This window comes from Acinonyx jubatus, chromosome A2, assembly GCF_027475565.1.
Source record: "Acinonyx jubatus isolate Ajub_Pintada_27869175 chromosome A2, VMU_Ajub_asm_v1.0, whole genome shotgun sequence".
In the NCBI taxonomy this organism is placed as follows: Eukaryota; Metazoa; Chordata; class Mammalia; order Carnivora; family Felidae; genus Acinonyx; species Acinonyx jubatus.
In genome coordinates, this window is record NC_069383.1 from 119,952,937 (window position 1) to 119,969,882 (window position 16,946).

Genomic DNA, 16,946 nt, shown 5'->3' on the forward strand with positions numbered 1-16,946 from the left:
CTTAGAAGAAAGCTTTCAGCTTTTCACCATTGAGTATGATGTTAGCTTGGCTTTATCGTATATGCTGTTTATTATGTTAAGGTATGTTCCCTCTACACCCACTTGGTTGAGAGTTTTTATCATGAAACTTAAAATTTTGTCAGATACTTTTTCTGCATCTATTGAGGTGATCACAGGTTTTTTAATCCTTATTAATCTCTTATATCACATTAATTACTTTGCAGATCTTGAACCATCCTTGCATTCCTGGCATAAATCTTACTTGATTTGGTGGTTAATGATCCTTTTAATGTTTAACTCATTTGCTAATATTTTGTTGAGTTTTGCATCTGTGGTTCATCAGGGATATTTCTTTTTGGTAGTGTCTTTGGTTTTGGTAACAGAGTAATGCTAGCCTTGTAGAATGAATTTAGAAGTATTCTTTTTAATTATTTGGAATATTTTGAGAAGGATAGGTATTAACTCTTTTTTAAATTGTAGAATTTACCTGTGAAACCATCTGTTCCTAGACTTGAATTTTTTGATTATTTATTTAATTTAATGACTTTTTACTAATTTTTTTTCAGATTTTCTATTGCTTGCTGATTTAGTCTGTATGTTTATATGGATTTATCCATTTTGTTTTTCTAGGTTGTCCAGTTTGTTGGCATATAATTTTTTGTAGTAGCCTTTTAAAATCCTTTATATTTCTGTGGTCCAACAGACTATTTGCAATATTTATATAGAGAGATAAAGAACTTACTACAACCAAAATAATTTTGAAAAAGAAAAAGCAAAATTGGAAGACTCATGCTACCTGATTTCAAGACTCACTGTAGAGTTACAGTAATTAAGACCGTGTGATTTTTTTTAAACCTATGCTAAAAAATACATGTTATATGAGATCTACCTTCTGTAATTTTGTTTTGTTTCTTTTTAAGGTCTATTTATTTATTTTGAGGGGAAGAGGGGCAGAGAGAGGGAGAGAATCCCATGTGGATTCCACACTGATGGTGCGGGGTTTGAACTCACAAACTGTGAGATCATGACCTGAGCTGAAATCAAGAATCGGATGCTTAACCAACTGACCCATCCAGGTGCCCCTACTCTCAATAAATGTTTAACTGTAGAACACAGTATTGTTAACTGTAGGCACAGTGTTATATAGCAGATCTCTAGAACTTTTCAATCTTCCATGACTGGAGGATTAATTATACTCATTGAATAGCAACTCCTTATTTCCACCTCTCCTCAGACCTTGGCAACCACTGTTGTATTTTGTGCTTTGACGACTTCAACCAGTTTAGATACCTCATATAAGTGGAATCTTGCAATGTTTGTCTATGACTAGCTTATTTCACTTAGCTTAATGTCTTCAAGTTCCATCCGTTTTCTGGCATATGACAGGATTTCCTTCCTTTTATGGCTGAATAATATTTCACTGTTTGTATATACTACATTTTCTTTATACTCTGTTTTCTTTATCCATTCATCTTTGAACATTTAGGTTGTTTCCCTCCCTTGGCTATTGTCAACAATGCTGTAGTAAACCTGGGAGTGCAGATATCTTTTTGAGAACATGTTTCAAATTTTTTTGGATTAATACCCAGAAGTGGGGTTGGTGGATCAAAAGGTAGTTTTATTTAAAATTATTTTGAGTAGCATTCATAGTGTTCTTCATAGTGGCTGCACCATTCTAAATTTCCACCAGCAGTACACAGTGGTTCCAGTTTGCCTACACGTGTTAGTTTTCTTGATAGTGCCTATCCTAATAGGTGTGAGGTGTTATGTCATTGTGGTTTTGATTTGCATCTCCCTGATGTTTAATGATGTTGAGCATCTTTTCATATATTTACTGGTCATTTGTATATCTTATTTGGAAAAGTCTCTATTCAAATCTCTTGGCCATTTTTAATCAAATTATTTGTGTTTTTGTGCTTTTGAGTTCTAGGAGTGCCTTACATATTTTGGATATTAATCCCTTATAAATTTGCAAAAGGTTTTTTCCCTTTGGATAGATTGCTTTTTCACTCTATTGGTTTTTTTTTTTTTTTTTTTTTTTTACAGGAGCTTTTTAGTTTGATACAGCCTCAGTTTGTCTGTTTTTGCATGTATTGCTTATACTTTTGGTGTCACATTCAAGAAATCATTGATAAGACCAATGTCATGAAGCTTTTCCCGGGGTTTTTTTTCCTACAGTTTTTCAGTTTCAGGTCTTACATTTAAGTTTTTAATCCATTTGAGTTTATATTTAATATGTGGTGTAAGATAAGGGTTCAGTTTCATTCCCTTGCATGTGGATGTCCAGTTTTCCCAGCACCATTTGATGAAGAGACTGTCCTTTCACCATTGTGTATTCTTGGTGCCCTTGTTGAAGATCCATTGGCCATATATGAAGACAAGGTGATATTGGTGAAAGGATAGACACACAGGTCAATGGAACAGAGTCCAGAAAAAGAAACGTGGCCAAAGGTGCCAAGGTAACTCATTGGAGTAAAAGATGGTCTTTTCACAAAATGGTGCTAGAAGAATTGGATGTCCATATTTTAAAAAAAATGAACCTTGATCTATACTTTAAACACAGACAAAAATTAACTCAAAATGTATCATAGACCAAAATGTAAAATCAAAACTGTAACACTTCTAGAACTTCCTGTCCATATGGTAGCTACATGTGGCTATTTAAATTTAAATAATTAAAACTAAATACAATTTTAAAATTCAGCTCTTAGTTCTAGCCACATGTCAAGTCCTCAGTAGCTATGTGTGGTTAGCTATAGCTAGTGTATTGGTTAGCTTGGAGTATAGCACATTTTCATCATCACAGAAAGCTTTATTGTCTACTGCTGTTCTGGAAGAAAACAAAGGAGAAAAATCTTTGGGATCTTAGTTAGACAAAGACTTCTTAGGACACAAAAAACATGAACCACAAAAGAAAAAAATGACAAGTTCTATCAAAATTAAAAAACTTTGGATCATTGAAAAGCTGTGCTAAGAAAATAAAAAGATAAGCCATACACCAGGAAAAAAAGTATTTGCCAAACATATATTTGATAAAGAATTGGCAACCAGAATATAAAAAATGAAACTTTAAAAATTCAGTAATAGTAAAAGAAATAAAAAGGTAAGCAAAAAATTTGTACAGACACCAAAGAAGAGATGAGGATGGCATATTTTTAAAATTTTAAAAATCTTATCCAGGTATGTATTAGCTTGTTTCCCTCCCCCATCAACAAGGAGTATTGGCTGGGAAGTTTATGGTCCAGTTTTGTTTTCTTTAAATTTAAATGGGTCTTTCTTACTTTTAAAGGGTTAGTTAATCCTCACAGTTAAACTGAGGAAAATAAGATTGTGTGTGTGTGTGTCTGAAAAAGCAAACACATCTGTTTTATAGTTGCTTTTGGTTGTCCAAGAGTATCAATAGTGAAGTTAAAAGCAAGCAACATAACCATCTTAGGCGATCATACATAGCTTTATCAGCTTTTATGATCGGGTTAATGAGCTGACCTTTTAGCCTATTTGGACCATAAGAAAATGTGTTCTTCCTAATTGTATTCAAATCAGTTAAGCTTGAAAACAGATGGGTGATTTGCTGTTCTACTCTTAAACCTAAGTGCTTGCCTAGATTCTGCTGAGGCATAGATGGTAGGCAGAATAATGGCCGCCTTAAAGACGTCCACAACCTAATGCCCGAGCCCTATGAATATGTTATGTTCCATGGCAAAGAGTTTTTGCAGATGTGATTATGTTGAGGGATTTGACATGGGAAAACACAACTGGCTGTTTCAGGTTTGGAGACGGGAGCCGGCCACAGTGAAACTGGGGCTGCCTCTGGAAGCGACAAAGGCAAACAAGTAGATTCTTCCCTAAGGCCTCTGGAAGCAATCTGCTGAGCCATTTTAGAGTTAGCCAGCCAGAAGTATAATTGTGTTGTTTAAGTCATTAAACTTTTGGTAATTTGTTATGGCAGCAATAGAAAACAAATGCGGTATAACTATAGGACTGTCCATTTGCAAGTTCTAGAACACAATTTTTTGTAAGCAGGAGCACATCTTTTTTTTTTTTTCTTTTAAGTCTTGTAGCCAGCCCTACAGGGCTCTCCAGTGAGCATATTTCTTTTTGCTCTTACGCTCCTACTCAACTCTGTCAAATGGTACTCAGTTCCCAAAGTGTGCACATTGCGTGTGCCAAAAAGGATAAAGGTCTTGTGATGCAGCCCACGCATGAGTAGTGCTTCTCAGACTACGGACTGTGGACAGCCTGCATCAGAATTACCTGGGGAGCAAATGAAAAATGCAAATTGTTGGGGCACCTGGGTGGTTCAGTCAGTTGAGTGTCTGACTTCAGCTCGGATCATGATCTGACGGTTTGTGGATTTGAGTCCAGCATTAGTCTCAGTGCTGACAGCTCAGAACCTGCTTCAGATTCTGTGTCTCCCCCTCTTTCTGCCCCTCCCCCACTCACACTCTGTCTCTCTCAAAAATAAACATTTAAAAAAATGCAAATTCTTGGACCTGGCCCTTTTACCCCTCAACCTCACCCCCCAATAGTTTGTAGAAAATTTTTGGTCAAGTTTACTGAGGTATAATTTACATATAGTAAAACTTACCCCTTTTAATAGTTCTATGAATTTTGAAAAGCTTATGTAGTCATGTAACTACTAACACATCGAAGATCTTTCTGTCACCCAATATATTTCCCTAGTGTCCCTTTGTAATAAATCTTCTTGTCATACCTCCTGTCTACGGCAACCGCTGATCCTGATTTCTGCCCCTGTCATTTTACCATTTCCAGAATGTCCTATACCTGGAATGACACATGAATGTAGCCTTTTGAATCTGACTTCCTTTATTTAACGTAATGCTTTTGAGATTCATCCATGTTGTATATATGTTCATATGTAAATGAACCATAATTCTTTGTTACCTAAAATGGCCATAACTTCCTTCTGTTACCTAAATTGTGTTCTGTCTCTTCTGGGATAATCTGAGAACTGCTACAGTCCTCCACGGATTGTAGAGGGAGGGTGTCTTTTAGGGTTGTTAGAGGAGGGGGTATGGTGGAGAGAGGAGTGTGGGAGCACACGTGAGTCTGAATTTACACCTTCATGGAAAGAACACAGTCACATTAACCTGTTACAAAAATTGAAAGAAGGGAAAGATGGGGTTACTTGATTAGAGAGAGCCGTAGAAGATGGTTTAGAGGTGTGGAGCAGGACTGTTGGAGCCAAAGAGTTAAAATAAATGGTTAGTTGTAGGATTAAATGGTCAATTAGCAGTAGAAGGAGTAGTGCCTGATTGTTCTAAATAGAACACCCTTTGGGCCACTGCTAGATATTCCTTCTTTTTTGAAAGACTCCTAGGCTCCAAAACCCTCAAGCAGATTAAGTGAAGATTTGCAAAGAGTATTTCCCCCCCCATCAATGTATTGAGCCCCTGTGTTAGGTGCCTGTGATTCAGAAATGAACTAGTGCAGCCCTGACCCTTAAGAACTTTTACTTTCCTTTGTGTCTCTTAGGATTTTTATCTGGTATGTGGAGCTCTTCCCCCAAACAGGTGGGCAAGGAAGAAGTGGAGGCCCCAGCATCTTCTCCGCAGGCCTGCACCTGGAAGCAGGGGCATAGAGAAGAGTGTGTCTGTGATCTGCCATGGATTCCCAGGTCTGATGTTTTGGTTTACCTTTCTGAATTGGTTTTTTTCTTCTATAAGATAGGGTTATACAGGAAAGACAAAAACGCTATTTTTTAATTTTAATTTTTTAAAAAATACAATTTATTGTCACATTGGCTAACATACAGTGTGCAAAGTGTGCTCTTAGTTTTGGGGGTAGATTCCTGTGGTTCATCACTTACATACAATACCTAGTGCTCATCCCAACAAAAAAATGCTATTTTAAAAAGCTGGTTGCTTTTTGAGTTGGAATCTAAGGACAATAGAATTAGAGTCTTTTTCTTTCTTGGGGTGGTTTTTTCTTTTTTTTTTTTTTTTTCCCCGGTTTGGTCAAGGTAAAGGGCTAATTGAGATAGGAGTGGTTAGGACCTGGGGACTAAAATTGCTCTGCATAAAGAAATAAGAACTTTTTGTTTTTAATTGAGGCTGGAGGGAAATTTTTTTATTTTGCTTTTGTTTGGGCAGGAGTGGTGAGAGAGTGGGCCCTAGCAGACATGAGAAGTTGCTCCTCCAGTGGCGAGAAGGAAGGGGGCGTGAGCTTTGATGTCTGATTGTCTATTTTAAGTAGTTTCCTATTCGCCATTAGAATCTTTCTCTGGTAAAGATGTGCTCGCATGACACCCAGATGTTCATGTGTTTTGGAGACTGAATAGAGAGGGCTGCATCAGCAGTAGGGGTGAAGTGAAATAGAAGGGAGATGATGAGAATTGGGTTGCAGTTGGGGTTTAGGATCAAAAATAACAAGGAATCATTGGGCACTTTTTAGCACCCTCCCTAGGATCCTTGAAATCATTAAGGAGAGGGCTGGGTCCCAACAGTTATGTGAGATCTGGTCTAAAATAGGCATTTGAATGTTAAATGAAAGATAGTATACTTTGGGAGCATGCAGATATCAGGGAGAATAATCTACTGACCAGGGTTGGAAGGTGTAAATGTGGATGTAGGTGAAGGCACTTCATAAACTAGGGAAACACATGATCTTACACAAGATAAAACCTCTTTCCATGAAGAATATTTTGAAGTCAGATTTGAATTCAACACTGATCATGAATATAACAATAATTATCTGGAAGTCATGAGCTATGATAGTTTTCTTTCTGTGTGAAGTCAGTTCAGACTGATAGTTAAAACACAATTTGGATGTTAGAGATACAATTTGAAAAAATGGCTCCATATGACCCATTGTTTCATGTTAAGATGTGAGATTAGGATCCCATGGTATATCAGGCCCATTTAGTGGGAACAGAAAGCAGCTTTGGTCATTTAATATTTAGCTGAGACTATGGATAGGTATGAGAAAAAGGAAGTGATGATGTTGCAAAACAACGGGAAAGAGCATGTATAGGATATATATACTAGACACTCAACATATATTGTCTTTACTGCTCATTCTTGTCCAAAGAAGTGGTGATACGTCCATTCTTTAGATGGGGGTGGGGGAAAGGTGACATTTACACTGATGGAAGGATTTGCTCCAAGTTATAGCACTGAAGTGGCAGAACTCCTGCAGACTGTCACCAAGGTCAAGGTCCTTGTTATGTTCATCTCACCATGCTGCCATGTGGGCTCTGAATACATCAGTGCTTAGCCTCCAAGCCTTGTGTGCTTCCAGACTCCTTGTCCCCGTTTCACACCACATCTCCATTGTTTTTCTTCCTGAGAATTTTTAAAGAAGGCTTCTGACAAGACTTGATGAGATGCTACAGCTGACAAGCATGTGAAAAAGGATGAAATAACTTGAGGTCTGGAGTGAACAGTTACATTCCTGGATTGTTGAAAGCCCATTCTTTACATGGGATCAACCATCTTTGGTGAGGTAATGACGTAAGTGCTGGCAAACTCTTTCCATTAGTGGTTCTTGCATACAGTATGCACTTCTTATGTTGGGGGCTCTTTTTTTTTTTTTTTTTGTTGTTGTTGTTCAGAATTCACCTTAGGGGTTTTCTCAAACTCTGCATTCTTATTCTGTAGTGGTTTTTAGCTTTCTTTTTTCTTTCCAGGCTGGGTGGATGATGCAGTTTCACTTCTAGGTGTTAGGATTCTCTTTCACACTGGTTTGTCATGACCTTAAAGTATTTTAAGTTTCTCCTTTGGTAAGTTTTTCTTCCTTGTCTTTTTTTTTTTTTTTTTTTTTTTTTTTTTTAATGTAGTGCCCCAGTAAGCTAGAGATTTGTTTTACGAAATGGGTTTAAAATGCCAGCGCCCGGAGAATTTATATTCCATAAGCATTGTTGGAGTTGACAAATGTCAAAACTCACCAGGAATCTGCCTTTGTATTTTATTTTGGCAGGTTTTGGGGTCCGGACTAGAAGGCTAGTTAGGGTTCTGAATTGCCTTTAGGTTGCAGGAATTGCTAATGTGATATATAATACCAAAGAAGGAAGAATGTTATGATCATAATGGTCTTGATTTATAGTTGCCATCATAGCTCTCCCCAGTAGGTAACTGATGAGGCCTAATAGTCGTTTTGAGCTGCAACCACCCACAAAAACCACACACATGGCATTTTACTCAAAACTCTACTTTAACCACTACTTTGTGATGCAAAACTGGTGGAATTTTGGGTACTTTCTGTAAAATTGAAATCTTGATGGGGGTTTTCCAACATTCTAGTTGATTGTTAGCAAATTATCAGCATACTGAACAAGAGCAAAGAAGGGTTTGCTAATAAACACGAGCTTCTGTGGTAAGCTAGGATGCCAGTCTATATCTGAGTATTTTCACTTGGAGGAAGCTACCTTCATTGAGAGAACAGATTCTCCTTTTGAAAAATGCAGTTGAGTAAGAGGTATTCACATGAGACCTACAGTTGTAAGAGAGATTTTAGAAGCTTCTTGTCTTTGCCACAGTTTACAGTGTTGACACAGTATTCATATTCAATATTTTCTAACGTGTAGATCCCCTTGTAAAAAAGATTTGAAAAGAAAAGCAAATCAATTTGCACTGTAGGACAAAATGCAATTCTCCCTAAGAACTCTCTGTGGAGGGCGAACTGTTAGGGGAGCTGATCTCTGATGAGATACTGCAGCCCAATTCTGGAAGACAGGTAGCAAGTGGGAAGAGCACTTTGTGTGTTTGCCTAAGTCAGGAGATCTTTGTTTATTCTGGAGCTGAGTCCTTAGGCCAATTACTTTACCTAAGTCTCCATTTCTTTTTCTTTCTTTTTCTTTTTGAAAATAATCTCTGTACCCAACATGGGCTTGAACTCATGACCCTGAGATTGAGTCGCATGCTCTACTGCTTGAGCCAGCCAGGCACCCCTCTAAGTTTCAGTTTCCTGTCTTTATAATTAAAGTATCACTCTTGCTGTGTGCTTTGGTGGATACAACATATTGTCTCAGGAGTCCTTTGTTACATCCTGTGTTATGTAAAGATGACTTTTATTGCCATAAAATTTACATCTTCTATCAAGCACATATTTTTTAGAATCTGTAAAAACATTATTTTAGCAAAACCCAACTCTACTTTTAGAAGCACGTAGTTCTGCCCCTTTTGTATGTAGTAATTTTGAAGGAGTAAATTTCCATCAGTGCAGCCCAGAAGTCAGCCTTAAAATAACTGTCAGAAACTTTCAGGCTATTTCTCATTAATACACTGTCATGCTCAGGAGGACAGAGAAATCTAAAATTGAGTTTTTAACAGGTTAAGTCCTTAGTTTACTGTGAAGATCTTGATGATTTCCCACCAGCACATAAGTAAAGCTTTGTTTAGTTTGCCTCACTGCATAGACTGTTGGTTAGCTTCCAGAAATAAAGCATGCTTGTTTTATAATTTATGTTAGGAAATATTTAAACAGGATGAAAGAACAGTTTTTATAAGACCCAGCTCAAGGAATCCATTTTCAGAAAGTACAACCAAATAAAAAAACTGGCTGAGTGAAGAACAATGAATAAGGATCATGAACTTGGAAACAAACCAATTAAGTTGAATGAAATTTGTAAAGAATGAAATAAAAGAAGTTGCATTTTGTATGTGTGTGGGGTGACTAGAACAGAGTTCTAAGAAAAATTTTATGGGATGGAATATCATTTAAAGCTTTAGGATCCAGCAAAGAGTAGAATCTTCATTTGTAGGGGGTAGGGGGAAAGAAGGTTTATCACCACGGTTTTATATACAGAAGCAGCAAAGGTCAAGATACTGTAAATGTTAGAAAAGTGTAATGGAATTTCTCAGACCCTTTGACTTAACAAATGGTTTAGTTAAGAAAATTGGCAAAATCTTGAAATTTGGATTGGGGCTATAGCAGACTTTTACATTGAAGGCCAAAAAGACTTTCTTGTGTATTAGCACTGTATTACCACATTTGTTACTCAGCCTGATAACACCAGACAACTTTGAAGGTGACTTGGACCTCCATCACTGAAATGGAAGTGTTGAAAAAGCAACATCTGGAGAAAGGTGAAATCACAATTACACATCAAAGGCCATATAAGTTTTAACTTCAGATTTTATGTTTCAATTATACTAGCTTTGTGTTCACGCCCAAACTCCAAGGGTAGGATCTACCACATAGAGGGTGGAGTGGCATTCCAATTCCATTTATTTTCTGCTGAAGCTGGCACATTGAATGAAGATTTATATCTTAAGTGACAGGATTCAGACGAAACACGACAAACCTGTAAAATCTGCAACGTGGACGTGTCAATGCAGAACTTTCCAATGAACTGGATGGGACCAGGAAGACAAACCACACACACTGTCACGTTGTGCTGGGCAGCATGACAGATCAAAGAGAATCCCAAGGAAGAGCAAGTCCTTGCTGGCTGCAGTGCACGTGGTGGGGGGTTCAGCACAGACTGCTGTTTGGTTTACGGATTCAGGTGTGCGTCTATCTTGGGCCTGCCTTTTTATGGAAAAATTTTGTGGAGATACACTGCACTGACTGGAAAATTATTCACTTGTTTTTTAATCAAATTTATCGAGTGGAAGCATTGGTTATGAAACTAGTCGTTTCACTGGACTTTAATCCTGACCTAGTTGCCAACAATGGGTGGTAATTATTCTTATTTACCAAAGCATAGAGAGAATCTGTGTTAAAAGAGCAACCCAGGCAGGCACTGCTTTGAGGAGGGAACAAGTTTTACCACCTTAGGAGAGATGAATTAGTTTTGTGAAACATCTCTGATTGTCTTGCTGAAGGACTCCAACCACTGGACATGAATGGAAGTGTGCGGCAACTTTGTACTGCAGACAGCAAGTTAAAGCCCCCCGCTCCCCCACGCCCAGGAAAGCTCAGGAGTCAGGGGCCTCGGCGGAGCACACTCCTGACTTTACCACTGTGTGCCATGGTGCTCCTGACAGCCTGGTTGGCCGTCACTCATCTAGAAGAATGAATGAACCTCGTATTAAGCGCTCCTCGCTGTTGGTTCAAGTAGATCTCCTCAGAGTTCTCACTAGTCAGGTAAGCATCTTCTGAATTAATCTGGTGACCAAACCAGTTGTACTTTAAATTGGTCCCAAAGAAAATATGTAATTGGAATAGCTGTTAAGACACAAAGAAATGCCAAAATGAAAGCCACCAGTCTGCCACTGTATTCTGCATCATTAAATATTTATTTTTATATATGCATTTACAAACTTGACTCATTTCAGAACTCTGCTTTCAGTACATTTTTAAACTTTTTGCAGAGAGATTCTCTTGTAAAATGAGATCCATGTACAAAACTAGGCGACAGATATAAAAGTTTCCTTTCATACTTTTCATCCATCAAGGAAAGAAATCATGTGACAAGGAAATAAAACCAAAACGTGGCTCTTTCACAAGAATAACATGTCAGTGTTCAACTAGGAGTTCTAATGGGATAGATGATATTTCCTCTTTATATGGATGTATATACTTTAATACTTCTTAGCTACTATAGCATGTTGGTTCAGATGAAGAAGAAAATCTACTGTTTGGACTAGATAATCTAGACACCATCAATTATTCATTTCTTTATAATGTGACACCAAAATTCACCTAGGAGATGACATTGATTGGCCAGCAGTGTGCATTTTTTCCAAACGTTGCATCAAAAGTTCCTTTTAAAAAACTCATTAACTTCACAAGCTAAAGTCTGAGCTTCTAATTTAGCTCTCTTATTTAAAGAAATAGTTTAAATGATCAGTTCAGAAGCTTAAAATTATCTTTGAAACTAAAGTTGCTTTTCTCAAAATGAATGCTGACTTGGAGCACTGTCACTATGAGACAGAGGCACTAATGCCACGAGCAACGAGAAACAGTATCACCACAGGATAATTACATGGTACAAAATGCCCAGGGGCCTGAAACTCACTATTAATATGATTTTGGCAGCAGCATCATTTGATATTTAACCATTTATTACATAGTATTAACACACCAGCTTCAAAGATGTGCACTCCCTTTAGGACACTCAGGAGTTACAAATTTATTGTGATTGCATAATTCGTATTGCACAGTTTTATAAAAAACATAAATACTGGCTATTCTAGTTTTAAATACAAAATACATGTCATATAGTTTAAATCTATAATCTGGTTCAAGTGCAAATCAGGTGCTTTCTTTAGTCCTTCCAAAAAAGGCATTTTTAATATTTTTGGCACAAATGAAATTTCATCATGCCAACAATTCTAATTACAATACATATATCCAAACCTTTAGAGTAGCAATCATATACATACAGTATAAAACTGATTATTTACAAATGTACTAAGCATTACTGTAATCTTTGTGGGTGAACCAGAACTAATTAGCCATTCCCACACTAATGATCATTAAAAAAGGTAAATAAGATTCCTTAATTTCATTTGCTTATGCTGGTTGCTGTGGGTTGACATTCATATGAGGAGGATGTCCTAGAAGACCAATTCTTTGTTTCTGCTTCCTTTGTTCTGTCATCTGGAAAGTTAAAAAGTTTCATCATTAGACCCAGACACTTCCTGTACGTCAGATCATATACTGAACCATAGATTTACCTCTGTGGTTATGGTTTATACTGAAACCCACTTTCTACAAATAGTGTACCGTCACTAAATCAAACACACAGAACTTCAAAAGGGACATCTTCCTAGGCAGAATGGGGAATTCTGTGACCTAGTCATGCAATGTGGCATTCAGAACTATTGCTATTTGTTCATAAGGAAACAAAAAACGGTAAAAGCACAGGATTCTTGATTGTTTATCAAATCCATTTCCAAATGATTGAAAGGTTCATTGGAAACTGGTGGCTTTGTATGGTGGTGTCAGCACACCAAACTATCAAGAGAAGCAGTGTGTTGAGAATTCTAGGTTTGGCAGGATTAGATCCATGAGTTTCAGGGGTTCCTGATTCCATTACTCAATGATGCCAGAGTAAACCTGGTTTGAGAGAAAAAAATTATATAGTTCACTTTGGAAGATGAAGAATGTCCTCACATCTCACTGAGATTCAGAGTGACTAAATGCCATAAACAGTGCTCTGGCACTCATTGGGGTCTACTCTTTGCCACCCACAGACCCAGGACTGCTTAAGGTCAGGAGAGACCTTTCCTAACACGGGTCAAATGAAAAAGTGCTTTCAAAACGCCAAACAAGAGGTTGTGACTATTCATTTGGCTGCTGAACTAAATCACGTCTCATATTGATGGGCAGCTAGCTCTGTTCCAGGTATTTTAGGGCACATTTAGTTCTCTGCATTAACATTTTTCTTAACCCGGCACGTCCTGGCTCTGGATTTGATACTGGGCATTTACAAGGAGTATTTGCAAAAAGTAGCTTTTTATAAAGAATTGAACTAGGATATTCCAGCTAGCCTCTAAAGTTTCTCTAGATGAATGACAAATCTTTTAAGTGTTATATATTCCACTACACAGATTCAGCTGAAGAAAGAGAACCTGATTTTGACACATGGGATAAATTCACAATTAGATTACAATATAATCAGTAATGCAATAATCTTACTGTCTGATACTTCACAGTATGATCCCTTAGATCCTCCCCCTCTCCCCCAAGGGAAGGGGACACACACACACACACACACACACACACACACTTTGACTCTCCCATTCCTTCCCCTTGGCAGTTAACCCACAGAGGGAATCCAATGTTAACAATCTCAAGCATTCTAATGGATTTAGGAATCTTGGTGGCCGCAAGCCCTATTGATGGCTACTTTATTTAAATATTTGCTTAAAGTTACTGAGGCCTTTCAACCGTGAAAGTTGGCTATTACAACTTTTTCTGTAATTTTTCTATAAATTACTTGCATTTGAGATGTTTGCATATGTGTTCATACCTGTGGGTTAAATCAGCTTTTCTTAACTTTTCAATCTGTTGGTTATTCAGTCATGCTCTTAAATATAAAAGCCTCTACAACTGTATTTCCTGTAACAGACGAGTCTTCAGCTGATGGGCACACCACCCTTCCCACTTCTGTCTACAACTATCACTTGACACCTCATTGCTGGTCCTATTCTAACTTTCTAGGTTTGCCTTCCTAAGATAATGATCACATGGCCCACCCTCCCTCTTAAACCTTAAAACTCCCTATTGGTTGTAGGTTAGTGGCCAAATTATTTACTCAGGCAGTCCTATTCCTGGTAATTTCAAGTACCTAGTATATGCCTATCTAATTTTGTTTTCTGTTTCTGTAGAATACTGGTTCTTTAACTTTGGCAGGAGCCAGAATCACACAGAAGGTTTGTTAAGACACAGATCAAAGGGCCCACAAACAGAGTTTCTGATTCAGTAGGCCTAGGGTAGGACCCATGAATCTGCACTTCTGACAAGTAACAAGTGACGGTTATGTTGTTGGTCTGGGACCACACTGATGCTTCAGAAGAACTTTCCACTGGTTATCTCGGAAAGTGGCCAAAGATCACTTTAGGTGTATTTTCATATTCTTGAACATCCCAAAAAATTATTTTGGGTCCATATATCATCATTTTTCTCAAAGAAGGTTAAGATCCTGGATAAGATTCTCTACAGTTGAATCTTACACAGTAAGATTCACAGTAGGCACACAGTAGGTACACAGTAGGCACACAAATTTATCTGAATTCTGTTTTGATCAACCATGGCCTTTTAAATAGAATATCCTTTAAGTGACTAATAAATGAGAAGAGGGCAACTGCTAAAGGATTTAGCCCTTGTGACAGTGGGCATAATCCAATGACGACGATAAAGAAACAAAACAAAGGTGTCAATCTGGCCTGTAAAAAACCAAGCTCAACACTGCTAGCCAGTTAAGTTTCCCTGGCCCATTAGTGCATATTCTCACATAACTTTTGGCTTTATGAGCTCAGTTCTACCTACCTACCTACATAATTCACACATAAACTCTTCGTGTGTGTATAATAATCTTTAAAGCATATTATCTGTTGTTGTTACCTTTATCAAAGCAAATGGAAGTAATGACCAAAGTGAAACATTCATATTCTTGGAGTATCCTCTCTGGATATTTGAAGCAAAACTGACTCAATAAAAATATCCATCAGATTTTGACCTAAGGTAACCATATTCACAATGTGAATACTGAAAAATCTATTTGGGATAGCGTGAACTCATTGTGATAGATATGTTTAAAATCCTGAAGATTCCCATTTAGCAGAGGATAAACATTTGAAAGAGCCGCCTTCTTCATATCTATATGAATATAAAAACTAGCTTGAATTTTAGCATTCCTTCTTTTGACTCAGTCTAAACAAGAGGCAAAGAATATTGCAGTTTTACAAATCAGATGCAGCCAAACATCGGAAAGATCTTTCCTGAAAACACTATCTGGCCTCCACAACAGAAGGCTGGCAAGGGACTGACTGCTCACCAACAGCACGTGGATGCCACGATCTGGTTTCTAACACATCTCCTGTGTCCGAAAAACTGCTTTCCTGTCTTGGACCTGTCAAGGTCTCGGATACTCAGAGTCTAAATAGCCAGGAAACTCTAAAATCAGCCATGCTTCTAACAATGAGCCTAAAACACCGAGTAAAAAACAAACAAACAAACAAACAAAAAAAACGCAACGCAAGTCTCAGATGCATCTTGTTTCCCACTCTACACTGTTAGGTGTAGGAAGAGAACAGGTTGTATGCATCTTTCTAATCCCAGAACCTAGGGTACCACCTCGCAATTCTATTTCCTAAATGGTGTTCCAAAGAATGAACTGAATTAATCAGAACACAGTGCCATTCCTGGAGCATGCCATGCGCCTTCATGCCTTTGCTCATGCTGCTTCCTTTCCCAGGAGGACCCCGACTACGTTCCTCTGTTAGCACAAAAGTCACCTACTGGTAAGACAGGAGAATCTGGAGGCTCAAGTCCTTCCTTACTCTGAGCCTCAGACAGGACTCAATGGCACTTGTCTGTGCTCCCTCAAGCTGTATTCATGTCTTGGGTGGGTCATTCCACTTTTTACGTGGTATCATACTGTCCAGTCTATTTCTTTGTCTGTCTTGCTAGATTATAGGACCCCCTAGAGGGCAGTTGCTTTCGTGGTTCCAGAACAGTGTAAGGAACAGAGGCACTCAGTAAACTTTAATATTCCATTTTCTAACTGTAGGCAGTTATACTCATCTTTTGTTATTTTCCCTTCCTTAAGCAATTAATATTCACCAGATAACCCTCTGGCATGAAAAGTGCCAAACACGGTAACATGCTAATGTGATCTGAGTTTTCAAGCACTTTTTGTATTCCTAATAACAACAAATAAGGGTCATTGTCCCATATGAAGCCAGTCACATTTTCAACAAAGTGAAGCCTTCTCTTGATACTTGCTCTTTTGCATTATGAAGAAAACATGCCAAAAAAAAAAAAAAAAGTAGCTTCTTACATCAGTTCTCCTCCTTGGAATAAGAATGTAAGAGAATCACATTTAGTATTCAGAACCTCTTGGGAGGGAAGCTTCAAAATGAGACGCATCATTAAAGTAATACTTAGAATAGCAATTCTAATCAACCGCTCTTGGCAAGAGTAGGATAAGTGACACGGCCAACCAGGTTTTCACTTCTATCCTTCACAAGAACTTTTTCTCCTCAAATTGGTATTTTAAGAAAAAAAATCACCAAAGAGGTCAACAGCAGTATAGATTAAAACCAAAGACATTCACATTTAAACTATCATTGCTCCATTATGCCGCTTTTTGGACCAGAAGATCAAAAAAAATATCTCAGTGATGAAGCAATTTTTGTGTTTTCCAGCACTTTTACCAGTGAATGGTATTCTTTCATAGCCATTTTGAAAAGTTATCTATCACAGAGTTTCTTGCTCATTAATCATTCGTTGGCTTTTATTTTTTAATTCAAAAAAATTGCTTCCCTCAGAGGGCAGGAATTCTTACAATTGCCATTTAAGAACCAACCACT

At 37.7% G+C, this 16,946-nt stretch overlaps 1 protein-coding gene and 1 long non-coding RNA gene across 16 annotated transcripts in view; one reads left to right on the plus strand and one right to left on the minus strand.

Annotated features, from left to right (window-relative positions):
• LOC106978954 (uncharacterized) overlaps positions 1–16,946 on the plus strand; it is a 78,835-nt gene that overhangs the window by 25,639 nt on the left and 36,250 nt on the right. For all 8 annotated transcript variants that reach the window (XR_008297026.1, XR_008297025.1, XR_008297027.1 and 5 more), the window contains 3 exons: positions 5,497–7,464; positions 7,649–7,741; positions 10,117–11,049. This is a non-coding gene — a long non-coding RNA (uncharacterized LOC106978954). The remainder of the gene's footprint in view (positions 1–5,496; positions 7,465–7,648; positions 7,742–10,116; positions 11,050–16,946) is intronic.
• ITPR1 (inositol 1,4,5-trisphosphate receptor type 1) overlaps positions 11,183–16,946 on the minus strand; it is a 325,544-nt gene continuing 319,780 nt past the window's right edge. For all 8 annotated transcript variants that reach the window (XM_053219026.1, XM_027042521.2, XM_053219028.1 and 5 more), the window contains one exon: positions 11,183–12,507. In XM_053219026.1, the coding sequence (XP_053075001.1) occupies positions 12,421–12,507 (87 nt within the window). In that variant the 3' untranslated portion in view covers positions 11,183–12,420. The remainder of the gene's footprint in view (positions 12,508–16,946) is intronic.